We start from the raw sequence: 15,413 nt of genomic DNA on the forward strand, positions 1-15,413 counted from the left end.
GGCAAGGTATGCAGGACATAAGAATTGGAAAATTATTTGCTGAGAACATGTATGTTGATGTGCTTGACTGAGCCAATGCACAGTGTATTTTGGATGGAAAATTCATTTGTGTGTTGTGATGGTATATAGTGAATTAATGTAGAAAATGAATAAATTTAAAATAAAAAAAAAAGGGGCAGGTCTGTCTGCCTGTAATTAGTGCTGAAAACTGGAAGCCAGCCACCAAAACCGACCAAGTAATCCAGTCCCTCATAGCACTGGTGAACGACCCCCAGCCCGAGCACCCCCTCCGGGTTGACCTAGCTGAAGAATACTCTAAGGACCCTAAAAAATTCTGTAAGAACTCTGAAGAGTTTACAAAGACATATGGGGAAAAGCAACCTGTGGACTAAAATCTGCCACAGTTGATTCCAGCAAGTGTGAGCAGAGACCCCGAGCAGTGCATCAGATACCCCGCAAGGCAGGACTCTGTGGAAAATTGACACGCCTCCTGGTGTTCACTTGTGGCAGTTACTAACTTTCTACAGTTTTCTTAATCAAAAGTGGTCTAGGTAACCTGTAAAGAAAGGATTAAAAATTTAAGATGTTCTAAAAAACAAACAAACAAACAAACCCCATGATATGTAATATGTGTATACAATTTTTATATGTAATATATACACTGATGTATGTATTTTAAGTTTATTTGTTCATTTCTTCCTTTTAAAAAATGATTATCTTATCTTAAAAACAAACAAACAAACAAATGTAACACTGTTAGCAACAACCCACACTCTGATTCAAACTGTTTTCCCAGTTGCTGTGCTCTCTGTCTTCCCCATATCTTCCTGCAGCCCCTAGTCCCCCTGAGAGTCTGCTTGCCATTGCCCCTGACGTGGTACTAACACCAGCTGCCTCAGGAATATAAGAAAAGAAAAAGAGGGAACCAAAGCAGCTCTTCAGGGCTTCCCCCAGGATAGAGGGAAGCCAGTAGACTTGGATCATCTTGCAATGTTTTGCTGCAAGAAAGCCAGGCCAGAAACATCTGATGGTATCAGATTTAGATGTCAAAATGTAGACACCATTAATAATTTATGCCATTTATGCTCACTAAGGAGCATCAGAGCTTATTAGGAGACCTTGGAAGCATCATAACGCAGGCATATAAATCGTATGAAATCTTGGCATAGCCAACAGGCATCCGAAACAGAAACACTATAGTGAAATTTAACTTCTGTTGCCCAACTAGTTCTTTTTTTAATCTGAACCTAAAAATGTTTCTTTTAATAATACATATTATTAGTAGTAGATTTTGGGATGAATCATCTCCCTTACTTGCTCCCCAAAACAAAAGCATCAAGGTAGTTGTTTGGCATATTCCCATGCATCACCATTAACATCAAAGTGAACCTTGCATTATTCAAAAGATTGTGTGTTACAGGCAGTTCCCAGTTCAAAAACAGATTTTGTTTACAAAATCTCATTTGTAAGATTCATTAATACAATACACAAAGCTACCTTAGAAGAGATCCTAGATCTAAATGTAAATGTTAAAACTATAGGGTCAGCTGGTGGCATGGTGGTGAAGCTGACTGGATTCCACATGGCCGATTGTGATATGTGAGCTTGAGAAATATGCACTCTGTGTCTCCCTGTCACAGCTACGAATTAAGGAACAAGAAAATAAACTAAGCACAAGGTTTGCTGAGGGAGGTAGAGATACATTCCACAGACAGAACAGGCCTGTGCCAAGACAGGCAAGTAGGAACTGTCTCCTTCACTCACAGGGTTCCCTTTTATCCTGTTTTAGACTCTTTGTTCATCTAAAACGTATGCCCTTTTTTTTTCCTGTGACCTGGTAATTTTTGTTTTGTTCCTCATTCTTGTTTCTTGCAGGTCTCATGCCACTGGGAATTGTTTTGAAGACAGTCCCTTATAGTCTCATATAGTCCCTTAAAGATTTTTTTGTGTTCTAAGCTAGTTCCTTGATCTATACCTGCCTAACCAAACTTATCATCTTTGACGACTCCAGAAGCTTGAGAAACACACCGAGTATGACATGCATGTCCAAAATCCTGAAAGGAGGGAGAGATAGAGGAAAGGTGCTTTCTCCTCTCCCTTTTTCTCTGTCTTTCTATGGCAAGTGTATGCACCCTCAGGAAAATTAAAAAAAAAAAAAAAAAAAAGAGTGAAGATTAGAAGAAGCAGAAATAAAATAAATTTTCATGATCTTAGATGAGGCAATAATTTCTTAGTAATTTCCCATGACATTGAAAGCACATACAACAAGAGAATAAATAGATAAATTTGACTTCATAAAATTAAAATATTTTGAGCATCAAGAGACATCATCAAAAAAGTGAAAAGAAGGCCAGTCCTATAGCACAACAGTTAAGTTCTGGGCAGAGGAACCCAGATCCCATATAACTGACTGCAATTTGAATCCTGGCCCCAGTGACTTAGAAAACCTGCTGGGCATGTGTGCAGGTGTCTAGGATCCTGACAAGATGGAGAAATGGAGGAAAAAACGATTGTGGTATGACCGGACCCCATTGAGGCATGTGTTCTCTCCCTATCTCTCTCTCAAATGTATGAACATATAACACATCCTCTGACATAAAAAAAGTGAAAGGATGATACACAGACTGGGAGAAAATATTAGCAAACATAAGAAAGAAGATATATAAAAGGCCAATAAGTACATGAAAAGAGACTCAACATCCTTAACCATCAGATGAATGTAAAACAAAGCTATGATGAGATATCAGTTCATATCCACTAGAGAGGCAATAATAAAAAAAAGAGAGAGAGAGAGAGAGAGAGAGAGAGAGAGAGAGAGAGAGAGAATAAGTATTGGTGAGGATGGGGAGGAACTGGAGTCCTTATGCATTGCTAATGGGAAGTAGAATGGTTTAGCTGCTTTGGAAAACAGCCTGGCAGTTCTTCAAAAGGATATGACTCAGAAATTTCACTCCCAGGTATGTCCCCAAAAGAAATAAAAATATGTCCAAGCAAAAATTTGTACATAAATGTAAATAACAACATTATTTGTATTAGCCTCAAAGTGGGACTACTCTATCTTATAATTTTTTAAAGTTTGACTTTTTATTATTATTATTTCTTTTTTTTTGGAGAGGTTTTTGCTATAGGGCGTGTGCACTTGCCAGAAAGACAAGAGAGACAGAGAGACAGAAAGCGAGAAATCACCCTCCTGGGGGGATGGCCATGCTGCAATCCCTTCTCCATTCTCCTCTTGGGATCTTGGGCACTCATGCTCATGCGCTTGGCGTAAGTTTAAGCCCCTGGGTTAGGGATCGAACTGTGGTCAACTACATGGGAGTCCAGCAACATAGCCGTTACACCAACTGCTGGTCCCTTATATTTTACTTTTTACAATTTTCAACCTGCGAACAAACTTCACTTGTCACTATTTGGGATGGCTAAAATTCTGACAGAAAACCCATAGCCTTTCTGGCCTGTAGAGTTAAGAATAACTACGGTCATTAGAAAGTGAGAGAAGAATCCTGGAAAAGAGAGAGGACAGGAGGCGTCTTAAGATTCTGTGTGTAAACTCCACTTTGTGCAGGCAAGAGTCCAAGAGCTTAACTAAAAATAAAAGAACTTAATTGATATTTGAGCTGCTGCCAAAAGACAGAATTTACAGTTTGAATCAAACCATGGTAATTTTCTGCTAAACCAGCAAGAACGACAACAACAACAAAAATCAACACCCTACAGGGGAATATATACATAAAAAATTAAGAGTCTCCACAATATAATACAATATTCAAGATGAACCAGAATTACTAAACATACGAAGAAATAGTAGTGTGTAACCCATTATCAAGAAAAAACTAACCCTGAGATGATCCAATGTTGGACTTAGCCAATGAGAATTTTAAAGCAACTCTTATGATTATACTCAATGACATAAAGAGAAATATACTCATAATGAATGAAAAGATAAGAAGGACTATAGTTTGAATGTATCCCCCAAAATTTCACGTACTAGAACTTGATTGTATTGTGAAGGTGCTGAGAAGAAACTTAATTTGACTCTGGTGTTAAAAGATAGGACTTTTGGGATATGATTAGGCATCAGGGTAGGGTCCCCATAACTTAATACTGGTGGATATATAAGGAGAGAGAATGAGACAGAGATACACAAGCATAGATATGTGTGCTCCTGTTCTGCTTCATATGATCCAACAGCAAGAAAACGCTCACCAGATGTGGCCCTTTGACCTTAGGTCTCCAAAACTATGAGCTAAAATAAACTTCTATTTGCTTAAATTATTCAGACTCAGGCATTTCTGATACCAGTAACAGAATGGACTAGAACAAGAAAAGTGCAGGAGAAAAATAGAAGGTAGGTTTTTGAAAGCAAATGAAATTCAAGAACTGAAAGATGTAACACTTAAGGAAAATCACTGGGGTCAACTCTATGACCTGGTGGTTAAGGCAGCAGGATTCCGCATGACCAACCATGTGGTTTGAGCCCCAGACCTGGCACCTTGAGAAACACATTGGACATGTGGGTATGTGTGCCCAAAATCCTGAAAGAAGGGAGAGATGGGGGAGAACAGATTATGGCATGACCATTCTGCATGGCAGGTGCTCTCCCCTCTTCCTCTCTCCATGTTTTTCTATCTTTCTCTGGTGAGCGCACATGCCCTCTGAGAAAAAAGAAAAAAGAAAGAAAAATGAGAAAAATGGGAATTTGGGAATTACAGAAGAAAAGCTTCAAATTATCCAAGCTGAAAAGTCAAGAGGAAGAAAATTATAAAAAAATAAACAGAGCTGCAAGTATCTCCAAGGTAATATCAAATGGTCTAACATACACACACACACTCACACACACACACACACACACACACGTACACATGAGGGAACTTCAAATTTTGTAGAAAGATGGAGTTAAAGTATAATGTTATTTTTGTACAAAACACTTTCTTTTTCGGGGGGAGAGGTTTTTGCTATAGGGCGCGTGCACTTGCCAAACAGACAGAGACAGAGAGACAGAAAGCAAGAAATCACCCCCCGGGGGGATGGCCATGTCGCAATCCCTTCTCCTCCATTCTCCTCTAGGGATCTTGGGCACGCATGCACACGCGCCCGGTGTGAGTTTAAGCCACCGGGTCCAGGACTTGAACTGTGGTTGACTACATGGGAGTCCAGCAACATAGCCATTACGCTAACTGCTGGTCCTCTACAAAACACTTTCAAATCCACACATAATTTTTACACAATACACATTTTCCATGAAGTTTTTGGAGACGTGTGTGTGTGTATATTTGTGTGGAGGAGAGAGAGAGGATTTTAAATGGCAAGAAAAGACCAAATGTGAGGTAAAAGTATAAAAAGTATATAATGACCAAAACTTTCCAAATTTGGTGAATTTCAGCGAATTTTGACCCAGCTTTGGTGGCTCAGTTGGTAGTGTAGTGAACTGCAGTGCTGTAAACCATATGTCTGTCCACAGGTTCAGATCCCTGGCCCAGTCAAACTAAAACACATGGATATGCATACATGTGCCTTGAAGCCTGATGAGCTGGAGGGTTGGGAGAAGGAGATTGCAGAGTAACAGTAATGAGACCCCATCAAGGATTTATCTATCTCTCATTCTCTTGCTCATGAGCATGCATGTGCTATCATGAATAAAATAAAAAAGAATTTTAGTAAATTTCAAGCAAGATAAATACAATGGAAATGAAAAGCACAGATAAAGAGAATACCTCTGAAGCAATTAAAAAATAATGACTGGGGCCGGCAAGTGGCATGGTGGTTAAAGGTGCTGGACTCCCACATGGCCTACCATTGTTCAAGTCTCGGACCTGGTGGCTTGCTTTCTCACTTCCTCTTTCTCTCTGTCTCTTTCTGATAAAACTGGAAAATAATAATGATAATAATAATAATAAATAAAGTTAAATAAAATAATTCTTTAAAAAATAATGACCCATTATAGCCAGGGCACCAACAAAATTTGTATTTTTATCAACTTTCTTTTTTTATTGTAAACAATATAGGTCAGAAGATGGTGGAACATTTTTAAAGTTGGTGAAAGAAAAAGGTTGTCAACCTATAATTCCGTATTTACCAAATATATTCTGGAATCAAGGTAAAATAAAGGCAATTTTAGATAAAAGAAAACTAAGAGAATATGTTGCTAGAACAATTGTATCACAGGAAATACTAAACAAGTTTCTTCAGGCTCAAGGGAAATGATACCTATATGAAATTTTTAATCTTTAAGAAATAGTGAAAGTCATCAGAAATAGTAAATATCTGAGTAAATATAAATGTAATCTATCAGCTGACTGCTAAACTAGGTCTTCCAATTTTGTTGAAAGCTGAGAACTAGGAACTATTTAATTCCCTAAAGAATTTGGTCCTCAATTATTTAATGGTATTTCTGTCATTGTTATCAATAAGTCTGTTTCTTTTACTATAATCTAAAGAGGTTTCTACACTCTGAGGATAATATAACATAGTAATATTTAGAAATAGTCAGAATAGACCTTTTATATGAGGCCTTTTATGAAAGGCCTACTCAGGGTTCAGTGAGGAAAACAGAAGATTCTCTTGATATTTTAAATAGAAAGACATTTAATACAGGGTCAGCCCTGTTGCCTAGTGGTTAATAAAACTGCATCCCATATGGCAGACCATGATTTGAATCTGCAGCCTTGTTACCTGAAAAACATGCTGGGTACGTGTGTTTGTCCCAAGTTCTAATTGGATGGAGAAAGAGAGGAGATGGAATTATGTTTGATCATGTCCCATGATGGGGTGATGCTTTTCTCTGTCTCTTTCTGGAGACCACATATGCCACCTGGCAAATAAAAATAGAAATAATTAAAAAAAGAAAAAAGAAAAACTTTTGTTACAGAGATTTTTAAAAATTTTATTTATTTATTTTTATTTATTCATTCATTTTTTTAACAAATTTGACCAGAGAGAGACAGAGATAGAGAAAGGGAAAGTGAGAAAGCAAGCCACCAGGTCCAGGGACTTGAACACTGGTCAGCCATGTGGGAGTGTCCAGCACTTTAACCACCATGCCACCTGCTGGTCCCGCATTTGTTACAGAGATTTTAAGTCTACAAATTTTGAGAATGTTGACAGAACGCAAGTGGGAAGGAAAGGGTATTATCCAAGAGATCAAGAAATGTAAGATGCTTTCATCTTTGCCAAAGCTCATTTGATTTCATCTTTGTAGTTAAGATCACTGCAAGAACTGTGTTATAGTCTACAGTTATTATCACTGTCAGGGTCAGACAAAAGTTTATTTCCCTCCCTTCCGATTTCAAAATTGGCATTTACATTTCCAAAGGCTGAAGTTATCCTAGAACTCTTTTAGCAAGGGAGTATTGAGAACTGTAATTTCAGACTATGATTCAGAGGAAAGCACAGAATGGTGACAATGATGCAGATTACTAACATACAGATCTGTGTGTAATTTATCCCTTTGGCTTATCTGCATATGCATACATTCTTAAACTCCAACTTAAATTTCTAAACAATAATAATGTAGTACTTCTACTTAACATAAAACAATTGTTCCTCACACAAAGACATATTCTATCACTTTCCAAAACAGAGTCCCAAGACTCACCAGTCATATATTTCTCTCTCTCTCCATATCTCTCTCTCTCTCTCTCTTTTTCTCTTCTTCTTTCTGTTCCTGGTTTAGTCACAATTCTATCTAGATATCCTGTAATCAAATAATAATATAATAATAATTAAGTTAGGCACTCACCAAAAGCCTTTATAAAGAACAGCAATTTTGAGAAGGAAAAAAATTTACTAGTTAGTGTATATACATGTATTGCAAAAAAGAAAGGAATTATACATGGCTGCTATAATCTTCATTATCTGTTATGTCCTGGAAAAGACTCCAAACAGCGTTTCTATCTGCCACTTCCACTTCAAGAACCATTGGATCTGCTGCATCATATGGTTTGAGTGGCAGAACAGCATGAATGGCAACCTGGACTTGTTGCAGAGCCTTCTCTTACTCCAGGCCTCACTCAAAACTGGCAGCTTTTTGGGTCACTCAGTAAGTGAGCCAGAGTAACACCCAAATGTTACCTCAATCTATCTTCTGCAAAGAACAAATAGGCAAGTTGGATGAGTAAGTCCAAAGAATCACCATCCTTGCATCTTTCAAATTCTTGAAGGTGACAGTAACCTCTGCACTTCCTCCAAGAATGAAGTCTTGCTTTTGGCTCACTAATTCCCTAGGCAGAGACAAGTCAGATGTTTTCTATAGTAATGGATTCCTGCTATAATAACCCTCACTCCACTGGCCAGGGAGCCAATGTGCGGGTTCTGCCAGCTGCTAAGTACATCTATTCCAATTTTACATTCCAGAACTGGGGAAATAACAACAAGAAGGGTTCAGGAACACACTGGGGTCACTGTCAGATGGATGTGGACTAAAACTTCATTAATCACTTGTCCTCCATAAGCGCCTCTACTGACTCATGGACCACAGTAATGTTTTGGGTCACCTGAAATCAGTGTTAGTTCAATAAGTGTCTAGTAGTATATATTTAACTATATAAAAATTTTGGCAGTGTACTGGGGTTCTTTAACTTCACCTCCATTCACGGTCTTTAAACTGGATCAAGTCTGGAACTTGATTGAGGGGCCACAACTCTGTTTTTATAATTCATTTTAGAGTTTTGTTCACTTGACCTAGAACTTTTCTGCTTATACAGATCAAGTAAGCATTTGGGAGACTTTCTGTCTATTTCACTGCTAGAGACACTACGATTAACTAGCCGGAATTATAGATCTGCACAAGTCAGACTATTCTGATTGCTACTTTGACCCTGCTGTCCATCACAGTAACCAAACTCACCTTGCCTTTGGTGGTTGAACGCTGACACCTTGACCTCTGCCACCCAAGATCCAAATACTTTCATTGCATTTAGGTTTCCTGATTTAGTAATCATAGTTCCCACTGTATAATCTAGCCTACGAAGAACAGCAATCACAGAGCCATTCCAGGATGCTGGTATTGCTGGAGAGACTCCATTTGTGGGAGTCTCTACCCAGGATGTGAGGGTCCTTGGCTCCATGCAAGAAAAAAATTCAAAAGTGAACCATTGAGGTAGACTGAAAGCAAATTTATTAAGGAAAGTATACATAGTGGACTACTCTACAGGTGAAGCAGCATGTTTCATTCCTTCCTCTGAGAGGAAGCAGCAAACTGTTCTTTGATGGGAAAGCTGGAAGGGCTTCTCCATAGGCAGGGCAGTCACAGACTTCATTGGGTGTCGGGTTATGTGGCTTGGCTTGATGCCTGCCTAATTAGGGAGTGGTTTATTCATAACTTTTCTGAGAAAAAGGTAGTAGCTTTTCTGGAATCACTGTCCCTCTTTATTTTCTGGCTTTTTAGGATAGGTCTAGTCATTGCCATGGTTACTCTAAACTGTCATGATGGGAGTGTCATCTAGCATGCTAATGAGATAGGTGTTAGACTCCATCCACTTAAAGGTAGATAAGGTGGGGGCCCTGAAAGGAAGCCACTGTGTTTTTCTTCTTAATGAAGTCTCTGTGTTTTTCCTCTATGGTCTGGTTAATGTATAAAAGACACCTCTTTTACATGTCTCTAAAGAATTTGTAACTCCTTGCTAATAAGGTAGGAGATAGAGATAATGAGCACACAGACAGGGTACAGGCCCAAGATAGAGTTATAATGGTTAAGTTTTCCAGCCAAAAGCTAGCTGCATTGGGACTCAAAACAAACAAACAACAAATAAACAAACAAACACCATAGCTAAGGGCCACAGTTTCTGTTGCCAGAGAGACAGAAAGTGAGAAATAACCCCCCAGGGGGGATGGCTCCTCCTGCAATCCCTTCTCTTTCATTCTCCTCTCGGGATCTTGGGCATGCACACACACACGCCCAGTGTGAGTTTAAGCCACCAGATCTGGGACTCGAACCGTGGTTGACTACATGGGAATTCAGTGATACAACCATTACACTAACTGCTGGTCCCAAGTAACTATATTCTAATAAGAACTACAGAATGCTAAAGTCTGCTGAACTCACAAAGAATGGGCTAATAAATTACTCAGACTACTATATAACTATTTTCTAAAGCCCACTTTCTTATCAGAAGGCCAGTCCATTGCTCAGACCCCTAGATGAAAACTCCTTGTTGCCACTTCCTCTTCAGCAACCTATGCGGGACCCTTCCCTGTTTGGGAACTTATGTTCTTCCATCTTTTTATAAACTCCACTTTGCTATCTCCTCTCTGTGCTCACATCTCTAATTCTTCATGAGCATTGGATAAGAACCAGCACAGATGTTGGGTCTGATAACCAGTACTCCCACCTCACTAATACTATACAATGAGGATATAATGAATCTGAACATGGCTCCAGAAACACCCTATAATAGTTGATTAAACAACTCTCTGGGCTATTGTAATGATCTGTTTTGTTATTGCACACTATTAATTATCACATTTTTCATTGGCTCTGATGTCATCAATATAGTCAAATTCCATCAGGTCATACATCCAGTCCCACCTGATTTTTTTTTTTTTCAAATTGCCAGAGCATGAGAGAGACAGAGAGCAAGAGAGTAAGCATCTCCCAATGGGGTGTGATCATGCTGCAATCTCTTTTTCTCCATTTTTTCTTACCATCAGGATTAGGGGCATGGGCACACATGTGGTCAGGATGTTTTTCTTTCCTTTTTATTTTTTAAGCATGTATTTATTTATTTATTTGTTGTGATTTTCAAGCCTCCAGGTCCAGGACTTGAATCTGTGGTTGGCCATGTAGGAATCCAGTGTCTTAACCATCATACCACCTGCTGCTCCTTAGCATGATTTACAAGCCAACTGGGGCCAGGATTCAAACCATATGGGGACCAGCTCCCTTAACTGCTGAGCTACAGGACCAGCCAAAGACAATTTCTTCTTTATTCCGTCTTTTTCTAATGTCTCATTGGACTCTTACTGGAATAGTCTAAAATGAAATCTTGTTGGCAAGGGAATCTGGGAAATAAGATTTCTAGGCCTTTGAACATGTGATGTGGGGAGAAAATAGATGGATAGAGATGGAGCTGGAGACCAATACAAAATATCTGACACACCTTGACTTTATAAAGTAGCAAAAAGGTACCTGTGAAAAAAGAGAGGAAGACCCATTTTAGGTGCTGGTGTATAGGAAATGAGAATCTGGATATAGACTTTATAAAACTATCTATTGTTGCAAACCCCTTAGAAATTTTTCAGGTGATTGCATGCCCCCGTTTGAAGGCATTTCTCTAGACACTGTTATTGCCAGGAAACACACACCTGCCAGCCAGCTTCCTGAGGGCACCTTTGACCTCCTTATTTCTCAGGCTGTAGATGATGGGGTTCAACATGGGGGTCACAATACAGAAGAGCACAGAGACCAGGATGTCCATGTCCAAGGAATAGCCTTCTCTGGGTCTGTCATAATTGAAGTTGGCCATTCCATAAAAGATAATCACCACAGTGAGGTGGGATGCACAGGTAGAGAAAGCCTTGCTCCGGCCCTCAGCAGAGGGAATCCTCAGGATGGCAGAGATGATGAGAATGTAGGACACCACTGTAATCAGGCAGGGGCTCAGACCAATGGTGGCGCTGGCCACGTAGAGCACAGACTCGTTGACAGAGGTGTCTGAGCAGGAGAGCTTCAGGAGTAAGGGGACTTCACAGAGAAAGTGGCTGATCTGGTTGGGCCCACACAGACTGAGTGTGGCTGTCAGCCCTGTGTGTGTCATAGAATTCACCAGCCCACACAGCCAGGACCCAGCCACCAAGTACGCACACACTGTCACGCTCATGAGAACCGGATATTGAAGAGGGCGACAGATGGCTACATAGCGATCATAAGCCATAGCAGCCAATAAGACACCTTCAGTGCCAGCGCATGTCACAAAGAAAAAGACCTGGGAAAGGCAGCCCTCGTAGGAGATGGTCTTCTTCTCCCGGAAGAAGTTCACCAGCATGACGGGAACGGTGGTAGATGTGTAGCAGATGTCCAAGAAGCTCAAGTTGCTGAGGAAGTAATACATTGGAGTGTGAAGAGCAGGACTGACCCTGGTGGCTGCAATTATGAGCATGTTTCCCAGCAGAGTTGTCAGGTAAATGACCAGGAAGATCAAAAAGAACAAGGCCTGTAGGTTGGAATGGTTGGAAAATCCCAGGAGGATGAATTCAGTGACATAGGTTTGATTGTTCATTTCAACTGGCCACGGCTACAAAACAATGAGAAAAAGAGAAACCATCATGTGACTGTGCTGAGAGCACCTCAAATGGGTCTGTGAACTTATAGGGCCATGCCAGGTAATGCTGCATATAGAATAGCCTAGATTGTGGAGAGGTGTGCAGGAGTGTCCTAGGGAAGACCACAGCTTCTCTCAAAGTTTCGTATGGCTCCTCGTTGGGAAGAATAAATCAAGACTTGGTCAAAACTCTCAACAAACTATCAATCCCTGTGTTACCGTAAACTCATTCCTCACTGCTCTGAAATATCGGCCCTTTACCATTGTACTTCATTTGGTCCTTTTTTTGGTAAATATCTTATTTTTATAAGTAATACATTTTCATAATGGACAATTAAGAAATTATGTTAAGAGACCCAGCTCAGTGGCACAAGGAGGATGAGGCTGCATAGGAGGCTCAGGTTCGATTCCCAGGCTAACCTTAATAAACTAGGCATGGTAGCACATGCCTGTGGTCCTTGCCAACTGGGAGGCTGGACAGTTGGACTGTGACAAGGTGTAACCCTGCTGCAAATTGCCCTGTCACCTGCTTCTCTTGCAAAAAAAAGGAAAAAGGAAAAAAGAAGAAAATATGGAAAGATATAAAAGAAACATCTATGGAAAAATACTGTGTTTCAATGTATAATTAAATGTACAATTAAATAATTCTTTAAAATTATTAGTTTAATATTATTTATAATAATAATTATGATTTTAATTTGCTACAGGGTGGGACCAACAGTTGGTGTAATTTGCTACAGGGCAAATTTGCTACAGGGCATGTGTACTCACCAGAGAGAGACGCAAAGAAAGAGAGAAAGCGAGAAAGCAAACTGCCAGGTCTGGGACTCAAACTGTAGTACACCATGTGGGAATCCTGCATCTTAATCACTATGCCACTTGCTAGACTCTGTATAAAGAATATTAATCTTCTATATAGGCTTAAAATAGCATTGGTGTGGTGGTTAAGATTACTGAATTCCAAATGGACCTTTGAGCTATTTGAGTCCCACACTCAGTGACTTGAAAAAACAAGCTGAGCATGTGTGTGTATATGCTCAAAATCTCAAATCGAGGGAGAGATGGAGGAGACAGGACTGCAACATGTCCATTTCCTCTGGAGGATGCTTTATTACGTTCTTTCTCCCTGTCTCTCTCTAGTGAGCACATGCACCTGGCAAAAATTAAAAATCAGGAGCACTCATCCCAATATTGGATTTTATTCTATAATACAAAATAAATTTAATGACTTAAAAATATTTTTTCAGAGGGCACCTGCACTGACCAGGGAGAGACAGGGAAATTATATGTGCTTAATGCTTTTTACCAAGTTAAAGAGTTCCCTTCTACCCCCACTTTATTTATTTACAAAATTGTGAATAGATATTAAATTTTCTCAAATGATTTTCTTGCATATATTGATACATTGTGTTGTTGGAAAAGTCATGACATATTTTTTTTCTACAAAAAAATGCATCTTGATTTTTCTGACAACCTATCAATATATGTATTTTACTATTTAGTTTGTTAAGGTGATAAGTTTTGTTGATTGACTGGTTGAATATTGAACTAGCCTTGCATTCCTGGGATTGATCTCAAGTGAGTATGCTGTATTTTCATTTATATATATTTCTGAATTAAATTTGTTAATATTTTGTTGAGGACTATTGCATCTATATTCTTAAGGGATGATATTGGTCCATAGTGTTCTTGTAATGACTGCCTAGTTTTGTTTTCAGGGTAATGTTCACCATATAAAATGTTTAAGTAACTTTCTCTCCTCTTATATATGATAAGAGAGAATGTATAGAATTGGTATTAATTCTTTCTAAAATTCCTGGTCAGATTCAATGAGGAAAACATATAGGCCTAGATTTTTCTTTTCTGAAAGATATTAAACTACAAATTCAATTTTTAAAACATACAGAGAACTATTCATGTTATCTAATTCTTCTTGAGTGAGTTTTGGTAATTTTTGGAGTCTTTCAAAAAAGATGTATCTCATTTATGTTTTGATTTATTTTTAAGAGAGATTTTTGCCGTAGGGTATATGCACTCACCAGAGAGACCGAGAGAGACACAAAGTGAGAAATCACCCCCCAGGGGGGATGGTCATGCCACAATCCTCCCTTTTTCATTCTCCACCTGGGACCCTGGGCACGCATGCACACATGCCTAGTGTGAATTCCAAGTTGCTGGGTCTGGCACTTGAACTGTGGTCAACTATGTGGGAGTTCAGTGACATGATCACTACGCCATCTGCTGATCCCTGTGTTTTGAATTTTTAACCATTGAGTAGTCTGTAGTATATTCCATAGTTACTAATTTAATGTGTGGTCATTATTGATGTCTTTTATTTCTGACATTATAATTTGTGTCTTTTTTTTAAGTCTGAGTAGATGTTTATCAGTTATATTGATAGTGTCAAAGAATCGGCTTATTTTTAGTGATTTTGTATATTGTTTTCTTTTTTAAATTTTATTTTATTATTTTTCTACATTTATTCACTGTATATCTTTATGGCATACAAAATGAATTTTGCTACCTTGAATACACTGCATATCAGTCCAAAGACCTTACCATACACATTATCATCAGCAGACAATATATAAATTTTGTATCTGTTAAGTGTTTTGCCTTTTTTTCTCTTGATTTTCTTCCCCCAATTCTCCACCCTTCTGCACTATTTAGTTTGCTATTATTATATTTTTTTCAAGACAAGCTGTTTTATCTTTAATGAATCAAAATCAAAGAATGTTTAAAAAAATTTGCTTAAGACTTAAAGCCAGAAGAAAGGTTAGGATTCTGTTCAAACAGTAGGTAGGTAGACAGTAAAATCTCAAAAAAACAAATATGGACAGAGCTAAAAATCTAACAAGTGAACTGTAATTTTTTTCTGAAACATTTTTTTTTCTCTCTCTCTATCCCCCCTTTTACCAAAGAGAAGCATTTACTAACTTATCTGCAAAAAATAATAAGTTTAGTCTCAATTTGGTCTGTTATTTGCACAAAGCCCCATAAGAATACTAATTGATTTAATTGGCTTTGCTGCAACCTTTTTTAGGGGACTTCAGATTCGACTCTTTAAAAAGCCTCCCAAAGCTACTGAGTCAAGTCAGGAATTTACCATCTGACTGTGCCTTCAAGTACCTGTAGTTGGAAGTTTTTTAGGTCTGT

At 38.7% G+C, this 15,413-nt stretch overlaps 1 protein-coding gene across 1 annotated transcript in view; it reads right to left on the reverse strand.

The window, feature by feature from the left end:
* The window catches only part of LOC102477618 (olfactory receptor 5V1), a 27,548-nt gene extending 15,027 nt beyond the window's left edge, over window positions 1-12,521 (reverse strand). The window contains exons 1-4 of the mRNA XM_014591085.1: window positions 12,477-12,521; window positions 11,302-12,230; window positions 8,846-8,961; window positions 8,281-8,354 (exon numbers count right to left, since the gene is read on the reverse strand). Of these exons, the coding sequence (XP_014446571.1) occupies window positions 8,281-8,354; window positions 8,846-8,961; window positions 11,302-12,230; window positions 12,477-12,521 (1,164 nt within the window). The remainder of the gene's footprint in view (window positions 1-8,280; window positions 8,355-8,845; window positions 8,962-11,301; window positions 12,231-12,476) is intronic.
* Between the last annotated feature and the right edge of the window lie 2,892 nt (window positions 12,522-15,413).

Source organism: Tupaia chinensis, unplaced genomic scaffold (genome assembly GCF_000334495.1).
Source record: "Tupaia chinensis unplaced genomic scaffold, TupChi_1.0 Scaffold000529_1, whole genome shotgun sequence".
Lineage (NCBI taxonomy): Eukaryota > Metazoa > Chordata > Mammalia > Scandentia > Tupaiidae > Tupaia > Tupaia belangeri.